This window comes from Ambystoma mexicanum, chromosome 7q, assembly GCF_040938575.1.
Source record: "Ambystoma mexicanum isolate Mex_15411 chromosome 7q, UKY_AmexF1_1, whole genome shotgun sequence".
NCBI lineage: Eukaryota > Metazoa > Chordata > Amphibia > Caudata > Ambystomatidae > Ambystoma > Ambystoma mexicanum.
The window spans coordinates 952,566,941-952,589,100 of NC_090941.1; the positions used below are offsets into that span (position 1 = coordinate 952,566,941).

The following is a 22,160-nucleotide window of genomic DNA, read 5'->3' on the forward strand; positions in this document are numbered from 1 at the left end:
TAAAAAGCGCTGGCGCGAACGGGCAGCCCTGCTTCACTCCTCTTTGCACAGGTATTTCTTCTGACAGATCACCCTGTTGATTGAGTCTTACTCTCATCTTTATATCCGTGTTAAGTGCCATAATGGGCTCCAATATTTTCATCGGGCATTTCCAGCTTTGCAGCTTTGCCCATAGCCTAGATCTGTCGATCTTGTCAAAGGCTTTCGAGAGGTCCACGAACGCCAGGTAGACTTTGGGTGCTCTTTCTTTCACTTTGGCTTTCAAGATGTTCAAAGTGAAAAGGTTGATGGTCGTGGAACCATGTTTCTGAAAGCCCGTTTGGAAGTGGTCATTGGCCTCGCTGTTTTCCTCCCAGATCCGAAAAATACCTCATTGGTTTTGATAACAATGTGCAATCGACATGATCAGATAAAACATACGGTGAGAGGCCATATCATACCTGCGCTTGATACCTGTTTAAGGGTGCTGGTAATACATCATGCATCCCACTAGTTCAGCTTAGAAAAAGCATCATCGATTCATTTTCAAACATGCGATCATGAGGGGTGGACGACCCTTTTCAATAACGCACCGTTCAACGAACATTTAAAGGAGAAGGTATTTGTTAGAAATGAAATTGAACGTTTCACAATTTATTCTGGTGTTTAAACCATCATATGTGGGTTCTGACATATACTGTACACATACACCTCACCAAGCAATGTGTGCGCAACGAGAATCCACTGATTATGCCCCTCTGAGCGTCACACTGATTACAGTGGAGTTCTGCTGCGCTCTCATAGGCTGGATCTACTTCAGAGTCGCGCTTTATAGGCAGTGGGAGAAAGGGAAGAAAGACTGCACTTGATGTGCTGCGGGTACTGCTATGCTAGTTATTGAAGTGGTCACCTCTGAGCGAGAATGTTCTTGGCGAGTCTGGAATGTAATGGCCTTTGGTTTCACTGTGGAACTCTGGGACTATTTCCGAGAGAGATCAAACACATGCATCTGTCATCTGTACACTGCCGGAGTCCCGTTTTTAAGGGGTGCCCTAGAAATGTGTCAATTTTTTGCAATGGGAAAATAGGATATGGACATAACATGACAAGATGTTCTGCAATCTCAGGCAGGCGGGCCATGCTATTACCAGTCACCAATATAAGCCGCTCCTGCCCCGCGCCGGGCAGGCTGCAGTGCTACATGCCGCGCTCTGAACCTTAAGCAAGATCTTGGGGAGGAGGGGCAAGTGCCAGCAGAGAAATTTGACCAAAATCATAGAGCCAGCTGAAGTTGTATTCATTGTTATTTGAAGTCCCCTCTTTCAGGATATGACAGGAAGGGATGTCACGCCATTTTGATTCCAATCACATGACAGGAAGTGGTGGCCACAGCTGCTCAACTAAAGAAGAAGGACTTGTCTCTTAACAGTAGTGCCCATGGGTTCAGACAGCCTTGATTTAAGTGCAGCTGTTGAAAAGAAAAAGTTCTCAAAGCTGTAAAAGGAGTGTCTTCCGTGGGCATAAGAGGAATGCCACTAGGGGTCTGAAAGCCCCTGACCTCTTTATGCCCTTGAGTGCAACCCATGAGTGACCCATTGCTAAGCCACCCACTATTTTGATTGTTTAAATCAAATGGCTTTCAAGCAGGCAGCAACGGAGGATTAGCTTTTGCAACCCCAAGCGGACCGACAATGAGACCCCCATAATGTGGTGTCCAGAAGGCATGTGTGGAAGGCATTTTCACGGGTGCGACAATGTAACCCCCTGCAATCTCCCATCAGTCATATTAACAGTCCGAATAAGATAGCATATGCAGTATTTGCCAGCAGCCCATCAAGCCCTGGATCAATTGATGCCCACGTTATTGGAACACCTCGTGTGAGTATATATAGTGGATATAGAATGTTGGAACACTACTGCCTCCGTACAGTTCAACTAGACGAATGATGTTCCTTGAGCAGCAGCAATAACTAGCGACTGGCAGATCTCCAGAGAGTAAAGATCAAATCACAAAAAAAGAACAGAAGTGAGTGACAGTCCAAAGGAAAGCACACAAGTGTCCCTTCACTTAAATATAAAAAAGAAAGCCTGCAATCATTCTACACAACACTACTTCACCCCCTAGAGAGCGGCAACCCCTAGCCCATTCTGGCTCCTCTGCCACCCAAACACCCTAGCTGCAACCCTATGTGCAGCGCTCCGTGACTTCCCCGCCAGCTTTGCTCTTCTTAAATTCCATACATACATAATCCTGTTCCATGAGACAGAGAGCTTTGCTGAAGAGAGACATAGGGCAAATGTGTCCTGGACCACACTAGAAGCGAGACATGGGCACAAAGAAGTTCATGTTGTCATGGGTGACCAAGTCTGGTCCTGGAGAGGTCCATCCACACCAGAATTTCAGAATACTGGCAAATTGTATACATTTGTCCCAATGAACTTCACTCTAAGTGTATTTTTTGTATGGCTATCCTTGGATTGCATTTGCCTCTTGTGGAACTAGAGGCCTCTGTCCCATCGTTAGGATGAGGCAGACTGAGACCTGGTGCCAATGATGGCTTCTCCGTTAACCCTTCATCACTCCTCCAAGGAATAATAGACGGGAAGATAGGAGAGCCTTCCAAACGAGGTTCACACCAAAGAAAGACCATTTCAACGACTTACATTGTGTTCCTCAAAGCTGCTGCAACACTAATGTTGCAAAGAATGATCGATGACTTCAATTTTGAACTTGTGGGTTTTGGACATATTCTACCCAAAAACAATGCCACCAATTTAGGCTTTTAGAAAATATACCCCTTTCCCTCCAATGTTTCTCTTGATCACTTTTCGTTGACAGGTGCTGTACTGTGGCCACTGTATTATGATGTTTGGGATTTTAGGCCATATTTTCACAGAGGCGTTTACCAAGAAAAAGAAAGCATTCGGCAGCATGAGGACCCGCCATGACACTGCTGCCATGAACTGCTTTCAGGAAACTCGACTCGATGGCCCCTGTTCTCCATTCGTTTTTCAATTTCTAAAATAACGCGTGACTTTCCACACACATATACCCCACAACGCACTCAATGCATAACATCTCCGTCCCCAAAACACAGCCACGCTCAGACCGTACTGCAATGCATTGTGGGTTACAGTACCATGGCGACGTCCGCCTGGAAGATCTGCTTGATGAACTTGTTCTTGGAGGAATGGACCAGCTGGATGATGTCTCCGTGCAGAGTGTCCCGGTTTTTCTCTAAGAACCCTGCAGAAAGAACAGCCACCACAACTCAGTTTAGCTTTCAAAATCAGAGTTCAACCATGTTCTTGTCTTTCTACTCTGGGCATACTAGGTTATGCTTTGGTTCCTCATTGAATTTTATTTTTTTCATGGCTGCTAATTTAGTTTGTTTCCATTCATAAATTAAACATATTCATGCATCACCCAATTCATAATTTTATAAATTAAGAGGGCAAAACCAGATTTACTCTACCGTCAACCAGTTTATATAAAGCTCACAGAATTGTACTATGAATCCATCCTTATAAACATACTTAACACAAATTATTTGTTTCACATTGTTGGATGTGGCATGGCTGTTTCAACAGCTGCTAAAGGGATTCACAAACAGTTAAATGTTTGACTCTACACCTGCATAGCCTTCCTCCTAGTCCTTTGGGCCACAAACCAATGCTATGAAGGCACCCTTATCACCGATATGAACACCCTTTGTCACCTAAGATTCCTTTGAGGCTCCCTCAGACTCGACCTCCTTTTGGTCCATCACGAGACCCGGTCGGCCCTATCAATAGCCTTATGCCATATTGACTATTGTCTACGAAAAGAGCATCTGTAATTGCATTGGCAAAACTCTCACACAATCTACAGCCTGTGCATAACCATGGAGGCCTTGCATAGTCTGCCGGCAGCACAATGATCAAATAAATGCCCCGGCCGTGAGGACTCTGCATTGGCTACCACCAAAGCAGTGACTCTATGCCTGGTGTTCACATGCTTCCATGGCTTTGTACAAAACTAACTCATGGAGCATGTACTCTCTACCTGCCGCCTAGACTGCCAAGATCGGCGTCAGCAAACATTGCTCTCAGTTGAGTTCACATGTTTGTTATGCTGGTGTTCTTCAACACCTTCAAGGTGTCCAAAATGGGTCTGTCCATCTCATCTTTAGACTGACTCAATGGGATCCTGTGACTTCCTTTAGGCAATGAGTGCATTCACTCCTTGTGTGCTGTAGATTTCCTTTTAAGATTTGGTTTTTTGCATTCTGGTGTTTTCATGGCCTATCTCCCAAATATTTGGAAGTTACGATTTTTCTTTAAAAATTGGTTCGATCTCTACGGCCAAAACAATCATTCATCTTTGACATGGCTGAAATACAAATTTAAAATTGAGGGTGGTAGTAGCTTTTCGGTGATTGCTCCCCATTTGAGGAATATCTTACCATTATTAATTTGAATTAGTACCCAGCGAGGGAGAATCAGAATGGAAGAACCATTCTTATTGGCCCTCGACGGGGCATTACCCTGCCGGCAATCCCTCCGTCGAGATTCCACAGCCTTCGTCCCCAGTGGGGGGTGTGGCAACCCCTCAGCCAATGAGGAGGCTCGAAGCAGGGCCATCCCCGCTCCGAGTCTCCCCAAGGCTGAGAGGCTACCTTGGCCCCCCCCGCCGGGGACAGAGGTAAGGCTTTTTTTATTTTTCCTTCCCTCCCTCCTCCCACCTCCCTGCCCTCCCCACCCCACTTACCTTTTATGCCTTGGTCCCCAGTGGGGAACGATGAAAGCCTCCAGCCGTGTGAAGACTTGGAGCAGGGCCATCCCCACTCCGAGCCTCCACACGGATGGAGACTTCCATCGTCCCCTGCCGGGGACCCAGGTACGTTTTTTTTTTTTCGTTTTTTTTTTCCTTTCCCCTTCCTTTCGCCCTCCCAACCCCACTTACCTTCTTTTTTTCGGGAGCGGACGCGCAGTAAACGCTTCTGTTTCCAGCGCGTCGGCTCCCGATGGCCACCACGGAAAGGGAAAACGGACTCCGTTTTCCCTTTCCATGACGGCCATTTTCTTTGACGTCTTCGGCGTCTGCGGCGTTTCGGGAAAAAAATAAAGCTTTTAGTGCCCCGGTCACGCAGTTTTTACGAGCCGGGGTACTAATAGCTATATGCCCCTCGCGGCGGGGGCATAATCGACTCTGGTAATGCCCCGGGGCCTTCGTTAAGGCCCTCGCTTCGCTCGGGGCCTATAACTATGGGCTCCAGGGCATTACCTGAGTCAGTAATGCCCCCGCCGCTCGGGGCATATTGCTTAAATATAAAACACGTACTTCCTGTTCAGAAAGCTTTAAACATGGATTTATTATTTTTTGGGCTCTTTTCGTTTTTCTGGTTCTCTGGCTTCTTTTCACTTTTTCACACTTTGATGCAATGGATGCTGCCAGGCTACGTATTACGCAAACAGAAGAAATCAGAAACATTTTGGGGATAGATGCCTAAACTGTCAAGGCTACTTCTACCGCATGCCTCTTCAACCACCTCTTCAACTGAAAGGGATTCATAGAGTTGAGAAGAGTTGAGAAGACCCACCTTTCCCTTACTGCCTATGACACCTGTACTGGGGTTCTCCTTTCATGACTGTTTGATGTCCCTCTTCCTGTTCCTCCTTACCACCAGCCCCCACTCCTATCTGCTGTGCCCACCCCAGAGGTCACTTGTGATTGGAGAGGAATACAAATTCCTTAATGCAGTAACATGTCCATGCTCGAGTGCCTAGTGGCAGATTGTATAAACTGAAGGGGCTTTGCAAACATCCTCTGCATTTGAGAACGCTCGGCTGCTGTTCGACTAAACTACCAGCGGCTTGGCCCTCATCATTCTACAGTCCTATTATGGCACCAAATGCCAATCCTCATCATCAGGAACTGCCCCACGTGGGCCTTAGTCCACTACTGGCTGACGGAAATTGAACTTGGCGACTTCTCATCCCCATCTGGACACTAGCACAATGTATATCAGATTCACCATCAGATGCAACCTTTCCTTCAAAAACCCGGACAACCTGATGCCAGCGTTCACTCCCCTGCAACATCAAGCTGTTCATTTCTGCATCAGAGATGCACTCCACGCACTGGCCTATCCCACCTAGACTGTGGCAAAGTCCTTCTCATAGATGTCTCGGCATCCCCCCAGCCCTCTTGGAAAGCCATGCTGCCCGTCTCATCACAGGGATTCAGCCACATCACCCCTCCCTCGGGGACTACACTTGCTTCTCCAAAGCGCATGCGTGATCTGGAAACCAGCCTGCATCTCATTATGACAACCAAGGCACAATCCCGTTTAGCCGAGAAACGAATTATCTCTGAAGACCAAGCCAACACTCGATGCCCCCAGATCACCAGGCTAGAAACCAGAAAATGCAAAAAACAGTAACCGATATAAGAAGTCTTCTTCTTATATGCACACAGACTCTGTAACAACTTACCAATGCATAATAGTTTAGCTCTGCCCCTTCTGGAAGGGATTGAAGAATCTGCTGTTCAAAGAACGCCCCGTGAGGGCTTTCTCTCTCTCCAGGCCCTGATCCACTCTTGCCACATCTACTCTTCCCTTACCCTGTCCTCTTCACTGATTCACTGTCTCCTACCCCCTGCTTCTTGCCTGCTAGATTTGTGCAATAGGAATGCATAGACATATATACAGGTCATTAGTGTCTGGTTTTTCCCTTGGGAAAGAGGTGGAGTAATGCATTCATTAAGTTTCCGTTTCCTTATTCCCAACAATGTCAGACAATTAAATGAAATTGACTGCCCTAAAAGCCATATCCCGATTATATATTATTTTAATATGTTGCTGCCTCCACTACACCCATGACTGACATTCAGGGGCATCTCAACAGCGGCACCAATCACTGTGATGATTCTGAGGAGATTGTCACCTCTCCGCATGGGCGAACCATCCTCTTTCGGACTAGGGGGGGATAGCATGCAACGTTTAACACCCCTTAGGGGGCAGGGTAAGCTGGATCCTTCTGGAGGGTACCCTCCCTTAGGGGAAAGGAAAACCTCAGACTCTAAACCCTTTATGGGATATGTGAGAGCTAAGGTGTATGAGAACCCCACTACTCCTTTTGTAATCGCTGACTTGACTTCTGGCCCACACCATCCCCAGTCCTCATTTAAGACCCGGGAGCAGCAAATAGATGGTCCCCTCTAGAGGAGTGCCATTGAGAGAACCAATCAGAAGAGCCGCTCTGCGTAGCCCACAGAGTTCAACTGTGCCGCTGCGCCCAGAGGAGGTGTGGCCGATAGGGGAGAGAGAACGCCAGCAGAGGCAAAAACCGGAGCAGAAGCGCCAATGCGTTTCCACATGAAGCAAACAAGACAAAGGAATTGCCAGCAGCCCACGCTTAGCTAGGTTGACAAGTCGACACCGCAGCAAGAAAAGGCATAGGGCCTCATTACGACTCAGGCGGTAAGGGTTTTACGACGGCGTAAACAGCGCCGACCCTTACCGCCTGAGTACGAGGTCCCTTAGCGCCATGGCGGATTTAACACCTGCTTTTAGCAGGTGTTAAAATCCATGGCGCTAAGGGACCATGGAGTTAATTACGCCACCGTAATTTACGGTGGCGTAATTAACGCCTTCCCCACTCCCATTATGCCCTATGGGGCAAAACTGGGAATGGGGAAGGGTAAATGGGGATTGGGGACTTACCGCCCCGCCAAGGTCGGAATGGGGCGGTAAGTCCGCCAACCACCATGGCGTAAACGTAGTTTACGCTATGGTGGTAAAGTCACGGCCCAGGCGGTAACTTACCGCCTGGGTCGTAATGAGGCCCATAGACTCCACAACACTCCAGAGGAGCACTGCTTGTCAGAAGCAGGTACGTGGAAGATCCAGTGGCCCGGGAGGTGGGTGACAAAGCCAGGAAGAGGGAGACAAGCCCCAGAGTGGGGAGAGAGCCAACATAGTCCAGAGTGGGGAGCGAACCGAGAAGCCCCAAAGTAGGGAGAGACCGGAGAAGCCCCAAATTGAGGAAAAAGCCAAGAAACTCTAGAGGGGAGAGACAGAAAGAAAGAAGCACCACAGTGGGGATTGAACTGGGAAGCCCCATATTGGGGAGAGAGCTGACAAACCCCGGAATGGGGGAGAGGCCTGACAAGACCCAGTGCAAGGAGAGACCAGAGAAGCCCTAGAGTTGGAAGCGAGCTGATAAACATCACAGTGGGGAGGGAGCCGACAAGCCCAGTAGCGGGGAAGAGACTTTAGAAGCCCCAGAGTGGGGAGAGAGAAAGAATCAAACCTCGGAGTGAGGACCGAACCGAGAAGCCCCCGAGTGGGGAGAGAGAAAGAAACAAGCCCAAGAGTGAGGAGAGAACGGAGAAGTCCCAGAGTGGGGCACGAGAAAGAGAAGTACCCCAGAGTTGGGAAAGGAAGAAGAAACCCCGGAATGGGGAGTGATAAGGAGCAGAGGCCCAGAGTGGGGAAGAGGCTGAAAGAACCCTGAGCAGGGGGAACCAGAAAGGCTAACGAGTCCCTGAAGGGAGAAAGACTGAGAAACCTAGAGTGCGAAGAAAACCAGAGAAAGCTGACTAAACTCCCAGAACGGCCCCCCATTAGGACACAAACTGTATGATTGAAACTGTAAACCTAGGCAAGAGCTAATGGTAAAGAGAGTAACGGGTGAGGGAACAAATGCCAGCAGTCATCCCTGTAATTGAGTAGTTCCCAAAGCATGTGTTTGTTTTTATTTCCTTCTGAGAAATAGGGACAGGAACGAGGTTAGATTAAAATTCTGGATCGAGGCCTTTATTTATATTAGACACCCTGACATCCTGGCAAGCGCCCTTTTGCTTGTTCTGTTTAGAATAGGGCTTGGAGTTGTAGGTTTAGGGAGAATGTACAGCTTCTTTTTTTATTTAATAAAAGTTCTAACAGTCATGACTCCATATCTGTCTCCTGTTTCTGACCTGCCACAGGTGCTTTCAGACGTGGGATGTTTATGACCCTATATAGAGTCAGATGTACCCAAAAAACTCAATGTCAAAGTGTATTGACCAGTTACCTCTGTGACGAATTGTGGGATTTGGTCACGTCTCCCCAGAGGGGAGCTTCTTCTTTTGAGACTAGGGAGGTGAACCCGCTATCCAATATTCTCCCAAGGGGTGGTGGAAAGCGGGAGCTCTGAATGAGAGTCTCCCCTCTTGGAGATATGTTACTGAGATGAGTAAACATCAAGGAGTAGGAAATAATGAACAGTTGCCCGACACTGAGACGAGGAAGCACAGTGGAGTTAGGTCGAGCCTGACTCAAACACAAAGACAGGACTATTCCTGGAAATTGGGAAGCCACAGTCTGACTTCATAAAACTGGAAGAAGTTAGGCAAACAAGGAGAGAGACCCGGGAGTTTCAAACGGGTTCTGCAGAGACTGAACCATTAGCCACAGGAGTGATGAGAAGGGCAGAGAAGAGGGTGTCTGAGGAACATCCATGGACAGAGAGTCTACCAAGAGGCTCTGCCTGAAATGGGTATCCCCTGAGGGATTCACTCATAGGAAGCAGCTACCAAAGAACTGAGAGAGAGGAGAAACCTCCCCATACTGAAACCATCAAAGTGGTCGTACCACGAGCGGTACCAACGACGTAAGTAACTAAGAGAGTGAAGGGTACCTGCTGTACGGTGACCAGGAAGAGGAGAGGGAGAGAACCCCTCTGTGACTTGGTACCACAGCACGCAATCCGGTACCTGAAGGTACCCTGAAAAGAAGCCAGGAAGACATCCTGCAGAGAGGAAATGAAGAACCAAGGGGAGACGCCAACCCAATGACGCAAGCCCAAACCCAAGAAGTTAACAGGAAGAGCGGGAGACCCAGGGAGAGGGGCAGCTCTGTTGAATGGCTATACCCCAGCTGGCATAGGAAGAGGGAACCTAACTGCGGGACCCCTTGTGTTCATCCCAGTAGTAGCGAAAGTTATAAGAAGAGAAAACCTAACTTTGAGAACCCTCATACTTGGCCCAGTAGTAACAAATGCTATAAAAAGAGTGAACTTGCTGCGGGCCTCATCATACTCGTACCAGTAATAACGAAAGGCATAGAGAGTGAAGATAGCTACAGGACTCCTCTTACTCGTCCTAGTAGTAGTGAAGAAGGCAAGAAAGGTGAGCCTAAACCTTGGGTACATCACCCAAATCCTAAGGGAGAAGTACAGAGATCCAGAGACCTAAGTCTCATTGAGAAAGAAACAATCATACCTTAGGAGAAAGGGAGACTGTTCATTGACCAGTACAAGGCACAAAAGAAATTAAGGATCAATACCCCTGAGAAGAAAACTTTAAGGAAGTCAAGAGAATTACAACATAAGATATCGACGAGTTCTAGGAAAGAACTAAAGGAACTGGTGAAGAAAACAATTCAAAGTGATCCGACCGCGGCTGATTTTGCTGCGGCCGGAAAGTTTGCATGAGAAACCGTTCTCATACAAACACACTTACATACTAGGGGGGTTGCAGGGGTTTCCCTTGCAACCCACGCTCCCTATACTGTAAAGTATACCACTGCAGGGCTGGGGGGTGTCCCCCGCAACACCCCGCTCACTTTACTGTGTGGTATAGTGAGCGGGGTGTTGCAGGGGACACCACTGCAGCCCCCGTTTTTTTTTTTTGCGGGTGTGCTGCAGGGATGTCCCCTGCAACACCCCGCTCACTATACCACACAGTAAAGTGAGCGGGGTGTTGCGGGGGACACCCCCCAGCCCCGCAGTCTTTATTTTTTGTTTTATTTTTTTACATACCTGCAATGCTACCACCAAAGGTTCGAACTTTTGGTGTTCGAACCTTTGGTGGCAGCATTTTTCGGTCGTATTGTACGGTCAGACCTTTTTTTCGGTCTTTAGTTGGTTAGTGTTAGTGGTAGGGCCAGTACAGGTTAGTTCTGGGACTGAGGAGAGACATTTGATTTTGGACTTCCACCCTGACGACAAGCACCCTAGTTTTAGTTGTGTTAGGCAGGGCAACCATTAGATAAGGGAACATTAGACCTTTTCTCTTTATTTTGAATAAAGTACAGTTAAAACATGGTGAACCCTAGTCTGTCTCATCCTTCTGACCCACCACACCTCCTAAAGGCCAGTGGGACATTAAATCCTCTTTAACTGCCACTAGGAAGTCCAATCCCCTAGTACGAGACAACCAACAACTAGTCTCAACAACCTCTCCACTGACCAGGGAGTTCCTAGCAGGTCAGAAGACGAGGAATGGTTTGGGCATTCTTACCCCAGACACATTCTTCTATTACGGAAGTATTTGTGGGAGCCTTATTGCAAGGTATTTTGAAATTAAATATGGCTACTCCTCCTTCCATTTGGCACCCTTCTGAAGGGAATAATCGATAGGCAGGAGAAAACCTATAGGAGATATCAAGAGACTCTAGACAGGATAGTATAGGTGGGTTTCCTGTTGGCGTTACCTTTGTGACAGAGTGCTGCAGCCTTACCGGGAAGGCGATGATCTGAGTTGCATTTGTCATCAACTTCGCTCGGCCTGCGACCCAGTTTCACTGGGATGACACCAGTAAAGCCTGTTTTCTGGCTCTGTTACTAAGTGGGAGCTTCAATTTGCATATCAAACCATTAGTACGAACAGGAATAACCATTTTGATGAGATTAAGAAGACCCTCTTATGTAAGTTGTGTCTGGCAGAATACTTTTTCCAGTGTAGGTTACGAACTACCCACCTACTGCCCGGGAGGATTCAGATATTGATAAGCCAGTGGTTGCGGAACAATAATTTACCAAAGGTTCTGGAAACATTGGCTCTTGAACAGTTTATAAGCTTGCTACCACCCCCTCTACAAAAAGCAATACTACAGAATTACCAACCAACTCTGGAGACAGCCATTCAAATTGCTCAAGCTTGCTCAGAAGCCTTTCAGTCCCTTAAACAACATATACTGAATGCTCCCAAGCCTAAGAGAGACGTTATACGTTTAACTAAAGAAATTCCACCCTGCAAATTAAAAGATGTCCTGCCACCCATTCCCCTGAAACTGGAGGTCGCGATGACCAGAAAACCTGCATACTAATTTATTTTTTACATTTATATAGCACACAAGCAGCCCCAGGGCATCGTGGCGCTGTTACAAGAAGGCTTACTTAGTTATATTAGTTACATGAACCTTCTGTAAGACCTCCTGGGGTAGCAGAAGTCAGTGGAAGTAGCAGAAAAATAATTCTATCCATTCAACCCACCTGTTTTTCCTGTGGAGCAAAAGGACATTTTGACTGGGTTTGTCCAAAGAACCGACAAGAATAGTCAATGGAAATAGGGTGGTTTGAGACAGAAGAATGGGTAAAATGAGAGGAAAGAGGACTAGAACTATTTGAAGACATTGATGTCCTCGTATGTATGACCAGCTCCTTTCAGGCCTGAGAACAAGTTAAAGTGAATCAGAAGAGGGCTACCGCCTTGATTGACTCGGGTAGTAAGCAGACTGATGTGCGGTTGAACCTTGTCTGCCGTAACTGCCTAGACCCAAAGGAGGCAATACTGATCACTTGCGCACATGGAGATGCTGAGGTCTACCTCAAATACCGATTAACTTAGAGGTCCGGGTTGGACCAACTCAGCTAAAAGTAGCAGTAGTTCCCGAACTTCCTGAGGAGGTAGCAGTAGTTCTCTAATGTCCAGGAGCTGCCCCTATATTCTCCCATATTGTCATTGGAGGAATGTACAGAAGAAGAGTTAGATTCAACTTGGGTTTGGCAGAAAGGAGTCTTAACCAAGATTCCAGAATCATTAGAGGAGGGCTTAAATCAAACAGTGGGGGTGTGCCAGTGGTCGAAGTGAGCGGGAACGGTCAGGAGTGGTGTTACACTACTTTTATTTGTTACTGTTAACAGCTCCACTACCTTTTGCAACCATTTTCATCATTCTGGAGCTGTTATCTATGAAGGTAAAGCACACTTCTCCACTTTACCACCGGATATCAGTTACAGCTAAACTGAAATCTATTCCAACTCAATTGGCTGTCATCTAGCATGACTGCAACCCTTGAAAAATGTGTTGCACGTTGATCCTTTCCTTCCAACTCGGTCCCCCACCGGAGTCACAGTTCCACTACTTTTGTTGGTACACTTCTATCAGTGGGGTGTGTGATGATTCAGAGGTGATCGCCACCTCTCCCCAAGTGGGAAAAGCCCCTTTTGGGACTAGGGAGGTGAGCCTGCAATGATTAACATCCCTTTTGGGCCAGAATAAACAGGATCCCTCTGGCGGTGGATCCCCCCACCCCCCTTCCACCTTAGGGAACAGAAAAACCTAAGAGAGGGTCCATTCCCCCTCCCCAGGCTAACAACTTTATGGGTTATGTGTAAGCTAAGGTGTACGATTGTGCAATGGCTGACTCGGATTCTGGCCTGCACTATCCTCAGTCCTCATGGAAGACAGTGGAGAGGTCAATAAATTAGCCCCTGGAGGAGAAATATTGAAATAACCAATCAGAAGAGCTGCCTCACATAGCCTGCAGAGTTCAATTGAGCCACAGCACCCAGAGGAGGTGTGGCCGGTAGGGGAGAGAGAATGGCAGACTTGGCATCCCGGCTGAAGGACTGCGCTACGGGAGTGCAGCAAGGTGCAGGAAACCGGTAACCAAAAGAGTCCTGACCTGCTGCACAGGCGAGAACGAAGTACCTTACAGCGCTGATGCGAAGATGTGAGGAGTAGCCGCCGATGGGTCCCTGCATGGAGTGAGCAGGATAAAGGATTCACCAGCTGCAGAGTCCAGTTGATGATTTGCTTAAGTGGCTCTGTGGTTAGAAAAGGCCGGGCTGGCTCCACAACCCTCCCGAGGAGCACTGATCATCAAGAGCAGGTGTGCAGTGGCCAGGGATGTGGGCGATAAAGGATGGAAGAGGGAGACAAGCCACAGTGTGTGGAGGGAGCCCACAAACCCTAGAGTGGGTAGCCAACCGAGAACCGCCAGAGTGAAGAGAGACCTGAAAAGCCCCAGAATGGGGAGAGAGTTGAGCAACCCCTGCATGGGGAGAGAAAAAATAAACAAGCCCTGAGGTGGGAAGTGAACCAAGAAACCCCAGAGTGTCGAGAGAATTAGGAATCCCCAGAGTGGGGAGAGCAAAAGAAACAGGCCCCAAATAGGGGACCGAACCGAAAAGCCCCAGAGTGGGGCATGAAAATGAAGACTGTCCTAGAGTGGGGAAAGAAGGAAGAAACCCCAGAGTCGTTAGTGATAAGGAGAAGAGCCCCAGAGTGCAGAAGAGACTAAAATAAACCTGAGTAGGTATAGCCAGAAAGGCGAAAGACTCCCTAAAGGGGGAAAGATTTTGACAAACCTAGGGTGGGAGGAAAACCAGATTGAGCTGACTGGAGTCCCAGGACAGCCTTACAGCAGGTCAGAGTGTATGAATGATACTGTAAACCTAGGCGAATGATACTGTAAACCTATGGTAAGGAGATGAAGGCATAGGGTCAGAAGACAGCAGCCATCCCTTTCATTGGGTAGTTTCCTAAGCATGCATTTATTATTTCCTTTTGAGAGATAGGAACAGGAACGAGGTTATACTAGGATTCTGGACCAAGGACATAAGTTTGACACCCCGACGAGCACCGTTTTACTTGCTCTGTTTTCGGAGAGGGTTTGGGGAAAGCTTAGGACTTCTTTTATTCTTTAATAAAAGTTCTAGCAATCATGCTTCCATGCCCGTCTCCTGTTTCTGACCTGCCACACCTGCCACACCACGTAACCACACAAGTCACCACATATTTTATTGTATTTCCTGCTTTCTAATACCTTTGGTGAGCCTGTTCACCTGGCCAAAAGAAACACTGACAAGACCATACTTGCCAACTCTCCCGATTTAGGCAGGAGACTCCCAACTTTTCAGTGAAAAATATTGCTAATTCTAGCCCCAACACATTCTTATGGGAAAATGTACATCTTCCGATTACTCTGATGAAATCTCCCTCCCAGGTGCGTCGGAATGTAGGGATGTATGCAAGATGTCTTAGGTGTATATTTGTACCTTCTGTCAAACATGGTCATCAATGTTTTTTTCTCTGCCTTTCATGCATGGCCTAGACACTGCTGCATCCAGAATTGAACCTGTGGCTCCATCTCTCCACTGAGGGATGGATGCGTTATCCTCAGCAACACCATGGAAGAGGGATCAGTGGATTCTGTGCCAGCGCGGCCCTTTTCCCTCTGCAGGAGAATAGAAGCTACCTGGTTAGGACCCATGACCAGTTAGTGGAACATAAGCCACTTGCTTGTAGAGGTGTCTCCAAGAATTCATCATGGCACTAGGAGGACCCATGTTCAATGATTCACACACACATTTTGTATTGAATGTTGGGTGTGGAAGCAGATGAAAATATAACTATACATTGACCTGCAACATCTGACAAGGACATCACATTCTTTCAATACTCATGCATTTCCAAATCGAAGTGTCAATCCAGAGAAGATTTGACTACCGCCATTAAAGGTCTCTTTTACGGTGGATGCCACCATTACAGAAGCAGTTTTGATTTGTTTATAAACTGCTCCTGATACTTAGAGGGCTAACATTTAACGGATATGCCAAGGAGGTTGGATAGGCGGTTTAGGTCAGAGTATTTTCCTCACTATTTTGGGACGGAAGGTATATTTTTAGGAAGTAAAAAACTAGTTCACATTCCTATGCTATAGTTTTGCTAGGCAAGTAAAACATTTTTTTTAAAACAGTCTTTTGTGGAATCTATTATGGATGGCAGCATATGCCATGCTTGTATGTGCATGAGTTATCTGTGTTTCATGTCGCTTGTGGTCAGTTGGAAGACAGAGGTCCCTGTTATGACGGGACTTGTGGTTAGAAAAGATATTGCAGCCATTAACTGTGTCACTCTCACACGGGATACTGTGATATTATTGCCAGTCAAAATGTCATTAGGGGGCAATGTCTTTTCAAATGTGCACCCTGACTACTATCAAGAACTTTCCCTGGGACTGGAGTTTAGAATAGAAAATAACACCGGTACTAGAGTATGTTGGGAAGGCTTTTTATTGGTCAGGACCCACTGGCGTTGTTTTTGGTGGTGACATTTTCACATAGAACCCTTTCACGCTTCATATCAATTTCGCTGGGAATGTCAAACTGAGGCACTGAAGGGCATACGCCCTTTTTGCTGATGATGTGGTATGCCACAGTCCATCATGGCAATGGGCTGTGGTGGCCCTTAGCAACAAAAAAAAGGGGCACAGGATGACATCAAAGTACGGCAGCGTCTTATTTTCAAGGTCACCAGTATGTAAAAATACATTGAATCAGTGATGTACAAGCAGTCCGATAGATAAGGGGTGTATCAGACACTTACTCCCTAATACATAATTTTACTAAAAATAATACCACTTCAAAATCTTGTCTGGAGAATTGAGTACAAGTACAGAACACCGGTCAAACCACTACTTTCACAAATATGTCCCTGTCCCTTGAGCTTTGTTTATCTTTTTAAAAGCAATGTGGACACTCCCAGACACTCACTGCACAACAGAGAGCCAACGGAAGAGAAGCATTAGTCCAGTTCAAATAACAAACCCCTCCCTGTTCTGATGCACTTTTTGGGATTCTACAAGAATTGCAGATGGTAAAGTCAGTAAGGTTGTGAAGTCCAACAGGCTGCTTTGCCAGACGAAGTGCTTCCAAACTTAAACATTGTGACTTAATAGCATACTTGTTTGAGGTCGGTCAATAAAGAGGCATTTCAATTTCTCTAAGACCCGAGCACTGGTGAAGGAGTAGCTACTGCCACTCCCAGCCCTCCTGAATACACTCATGGACTTACTAACTTAAATACTATCTTCTCAAGGCCTGGTGCAATGCTAGAGCATAGCCCGGGCACAGGCCATACAGAACATACACGATTATTCCATATACCTCTCGTTTCGTAGTAGACGACTCCAGCAAAATGGTTGATTCCAAACTGGGTTTCATAGTTGTTCTTTGGGGGAATGTAGTTGGTATTCATCTTGTGCTGTGAGTTCAGCTTGTACAGCATAGTGCTATCGGTGCCCTGAATGGAGAAAAAAGGAACACAGGATTGTCAGAGCCCTTTATGATCACACTGCATGCAGTACCATAAATTGTTTGTACAAACAATATATGTACAAGTATGCATATATTGCTGTATTCCTCTAACATGGATTGACCTATGCTTACGCAACTGAGCATTTGATTGTGGCAAAAAGCAGTCTCTGGGATAACTTTACAGTATTTTGGTGCAAGAGGATGGAAGGAGTTGAAATCCAAAATATACAGAAGAGGAATCATCTGAAAAGTTTGCATACTAATCGAAGATCAATACATTTGGCAAGTTATTCAAGAGAGGCAGGGGAGCCTGGTGTTTACGTCGGCTGTTTGGTCAAAGCAAATGTTCTCACGTCCTTTAAGTGCCAAGGACGAGTATGCATGTCCTTTTTGCATAGACTTGCATAATAGCCTGGCAGGTGATTGACGGCCATGTGTAAGGTGGTTATCTCCTTTTCAGAATGTAAAAGGCTTGATATAAAAGATTGTAGAGAGCGAACACTTTTGTGAGGGGAGATACCGGATACAGGCAAAGGAAGGGGTTTTAATTTGATGTGGGTGTTCCCATTTGAGGCAAAATCTAAACATCTTAATACGCTTCAATAGTTTTAAAAGAAAAGCTGCAGAAAGTAGAACAACTGCACCGAGTTGAAGCACTGGGGTTAGTCAAAGTTCCTGGCGATTGTGACATCTTGCTTGTTTACTATTTACTATGCTCTAAACATAGTTTAGGGGTGGTAGCAGTGCTGCCTCAAATGAAAACAAATCTGTGATACCCCAGTGCAATTTTACATGAATGTATTTTCTCAAAATTAACACACCTTTCCACTCTTCAATATTTTTTGAGATACTGACCATATTCCTTGGCATGAAATTATTGAGAAGCAATTTTGTATTCAACATTTAATCTTATTTATTTGCATTTATTAGTAGCAACATTGCTATAAGAATTTATTTAAAGCCTATGAGAGATAAAGGGTGAAGGGTGAGAAGGTAGAGGAACAGGACACAAGCAGGCCTGAAGGACAATTTCAGGCAGGCCTGGAGGCTGGATTCCAGATGCTGACAAAGTTGGGAAAGTGAAGGGAGGATGCAGACTGAAGGGGGCGTTAGGGGATATTTACAGCTATCCCCAGAGGTTGAATTACAGATCCTGGTGAAAGGGTTTGGATGGTGGTGGAGTGAGAAGGACATCGAGGGTGAGAAGGACATTGAGGTGAGGAACAACAATATAAGCAGTCATCATAGATGGAGATACATTACCAGTGTAGTGTCTGTTGTGCCAGGGATACGTGCGGGAAATCAAACCCAAGAAATGGTGCTAACAGCAATGTTGTCAATTTCTAAATCATGTAAGGTTTCACAAGATCATAGGAAAATAACTGATCAAGTCTATTAAGATTTTTCTCTATGAGAACATGTGCTGCAACCCCAAAGTCACAGTGACTGGTAGGACGAACTAAACAAAGTTTATGATGTCAGACAAAATGGCCAGGGATGGATAGCCATTTGAGCAAAGAATAATTGTGAGGCCAAGGGAATTACTTTGAAACATTTGGAATTGAATACTTCCATACCCATATTTATGATGGTGGAACCTCAGGCACTACAGGGGTAACACAAGGGAAACATGCTTCATGTATTACACTTGCACCACGTACCTTAGGAAATTTGCTTTCCTCATCAATGAGCGAGATGATGTTCATGGGTTTTATGGCAATCATGTCCAAGGCGTCTTGATTGTCAGTGAACTCAATATGCTGCCAGTTGATGTTCTCCAGGTTGTACTCTTCCTGCTCCAGCTTGAACACGTGGCGCACAAAAAACTGCTGTAGGTTCTCGTTGGCAAAGTTTATGCACAGCTGCTCGAAACTAGGCAATAGAAAAACAGGGGCCACCTAAAGTCAAACTATAGAGCATGCACAATTGTTTTAGATCAACATTTGCCAGGTCCGATATTTACCTTTAGGCAGGTGGATTGCTCCCCCTTTTATCCAGAGATCACTAAGGTTTTATGCTACACAGCCTACACCGGCCCTCAAAGACATTTAGGATGTATATCTATATCCTCGAAGCAAAATAGGTCCAGAAAGGTATGATGCATATGTTCACTAAGGAAAGCTAAAGGGGTAATAATATTCTCTGGTCCATCTCTTCAGACTGATCTAAAACCCCAAACTAGATTTCAGAGATGTTGTCTCTCAATTGAGCAGATATGTTTACATTACACCCACACATATTTTATACGACTGTAGAGTTCATTAAAGACAGAGTCCTGCTTTACATGTTGATTCAATAAAAACAAATAATAATAAGATACACCTCAGAGATAATTTCTCTCTCTTACAGGTATTTGTCAGGATTAAAGAGACAACTAGGTAGCTGTGGAGAATGCATTCTTGGTGGAAGTGGGAAACACAAAGCATTATAAACATTAAGGTCACACTCCAAGATGGCGGCCAAGGAGGACAGTCACAGGAAGATAAGGTACTTCTGAGAGTTAGGGTCACAGAAATGTATTGCTGATTGAAAAATGAAGGCAACTATACTTGTCACTGTGTTTTGGTATAACTGTTGGGGCTCTCGATTGCTTTAGCTTTTAAGTGATACTACTCTGTCCAGTGCCTGCCCTCCCCTGTGTATGCCCCTTTCTTCCCCTTGTTTACCATTCACAGCTTCAACGGTTGCAGGGGCTGGTTGGTTGTACTCCTTGTTTGTCTGACAGTCCATCAAATAAACCACCCTGCCCCACCATTGTTGTCTTTTGTTAGACTGGCCTCTGTTCTCCTATGCTTCGTATGGTCAGTTGGTCCCGCGGACGTCTGCTATGGACAGGGTAAATGGTCCTCTCCTCGCTCAATGCGCACAGTGAAGGCACCTGCTTTCTGAAAGGTTCATGCTACTTTCCGCCACCCTTGGAGCCCTTATCCCGTGCTACTCCTTTCTTTTATCTGTTAGGTCCTTGCCTGTACTTATGAATCAGCAAACATATAGGGCAGGGCTTTTAACTGACTTACACTTTGGACATGTCTTTTCTCCTTTTCTTGCTTATAACGTGTTCTGATTTGTTTAGGTGTTCCTGGTAGTTGCAGGGACCTGGTTCTACAACAACGGTTGTCTCCTCCCTGGGGAGGTGGGATGAATGTAGTCTGTACTCCTCTTTGACATAGCTACTGGACAGTCATTTTCAAATGATCCATACCTCTATTGCTGATCATTAGTTTATGATTTAACCTGGTCTTCTTACCTAACTTGGAAAATTTTGATTTATTTGTATATGTTTTTCAAGCATGAAATTGCACACAAAATCATGACCACACATATATCTTGGTTTTACATTTTCTGTAGTACAGTCACCTGTGACTAATTGTGGGCATCCGTCACTTCTCCTCAAGGTGGAGACCTCTCCCCGTGAGGCTAGGAAGTTGAGCCAGCTCCATAACACCCTCCCTAGTGGTTGAGGCAAGTGTGACCTCACCGGCAGAGACTCCCCCTGTGGGGACAAGGACTCCCATTCTTGTAAGGAACTTCCTAAAGATCCTTCCAACATTACCTTTTCAGACATATTCTACCAGAATTTATATGAAGAAAGAACACAGATGTTTTATTGAAAAACAGAAACTGTGAATATCCCTTTAAATGGAAAGCACCATTTAACTGGGATGAGGAGGAGAAAGCAAGGAGAGAGAGAAAGAGAGAAAGAGAGAGAGAGAAAGAAATATATATATATATATATATATACCCGGGAAAGCACACTGCTATGTCACATGTGAAAGGGGAGGAGACTGTGAACTCAGAGAAGCCCGCAAGTTACAAACCGGCTGCTGAACCAAAACTGAAGAGCTGGACGCACCACATACTGTAAGCTGGAGAAAGAGATAAGCAGCAAGTGGTTGTGTGACCACAAAGCTCCTGTGGTGGACCAGTGGTCCTTGTAACTATTCTGGAACCACTATGTGGGTGGTACCCCAAAACATCTCGGTGACTGGGATAGAATGGAGGAGTGTATGATTTAGGAGGAGGGGTGGGGTATACCAGCAATGTGTAATCAATTCCAAATTAGGGATGAAGCAGACATGCACCACTTTATGTAATACAACAATGCAATCAATGAAATATCTTTATTGGATGCCCCATCATGCCTAACTTGTGATTTAAAACTTGACGTTTTCCTTATAGGCTACAGCATTTTGATTATAGAAGCATGAAGTAAGTTGATTAACTTCAACGTTATGCACAGACTGGAACGTGCTCATGCTCTCTTGGTGACACTCTTAGATTTTGGTAATGCAGTTGTTGAGATATTTTCACAGAGTGATACAATGATGTTGGATCCTGCTGATGTTTGTAACAAGGGGAGAAATCAAGTGGACTCAGAACACTTCCGCCCAGCCGTCACCTGAGAACATTGCAGGAGGTCTCCCTTTCATTGAAACAATCTTAGACAGGAGGTTGCCCCCAACATGCGTGCTACTAGCATACAAAGCTTTGACTAGTTTGGCAGACGGACCATGTTCTTAGCTTATCCTAAAAACATTTGTAAAGCACAACGTATGCCCGAAGGTATCTTGGCACTGAGGCAAGCGAGGTAAGATCAGACCTGATGGAATACAAAAAGTTAAAAAAGGAAAGTCTTCAAAGCCCGACGAAATGGAAGGTGAGCCTCGATATTGCACAGGGGAAAAGGAAGAGCATGCCAAGTTCTAGCAACCGTTATAGAAAAGGCCCGACCGCCTAGGTGGGCAAACCTTGCCCTGGGGGGACGAATAGTCCTCAAGGCCTGGGAGACAGGTTTATAAAAACCAAACTTGGCCTGAATAAATTCCACACCATGAAGAGCCTTGTGGACCAGGTACAAAGACTTAAATATGATCCATTGCTCCACTTAGCCAGTGAAGTTGACACAAGAGTGGAGACATATGGGCTCCAAAAGGGGGGCGGAGAATAGCCCTCGCTGCTGAGTTCTGCAGCAGCTGTAAGCGCTTAAGCAAATGCCTAGGAGCGGCAAGGTAAAGAGCATTGCAGTAGCCGATATTAGTAATGACTAATGAAGAGACCACTGGAGCATGGAACTTCTGGGGGATAAAGGGCAAAACTTTCTTAAGTGT

At 45.9% G+C, this 22,160-nt stretch overlaps 1 protein-coding gene across 6 annotated transcripts in view; it reads right to left on the reverse strand.

The window, feature by feature from the left end:
• The window catches only part of MYO7A (myosin VIIA), a 1,239,317-nt gene that overhangs the window by 500,069 nt on the left and 717,088 nt on the right, over nucleotides 1–22,160 (reverse strand). For all 6 annotated transcript variants that reach the window (XM_069640000.1, XM_069639997.1, XM_069640001.1 and 3 more), the window contains 3 exons: nucleotides 18,714–18,924; nucleotides 16,903–17,038; nucleotides 3,120–3,226 (listed from right to left, as the gene is read on the reverse strand). In XM_069640000.1, the coding sequence (XP_069496101.1) occupies nucleotides 3,120–3,226; nucleotides 16,903–17,038; nucleotides 18,714–18,924 (454 nt within the window). The remainder of the gene's footprint in view (nucleotides 1–3,119; nucleotides 3,227–16,902; nucleotides 17,039–18,713; nucleotides 18,925–22,160) is intronic.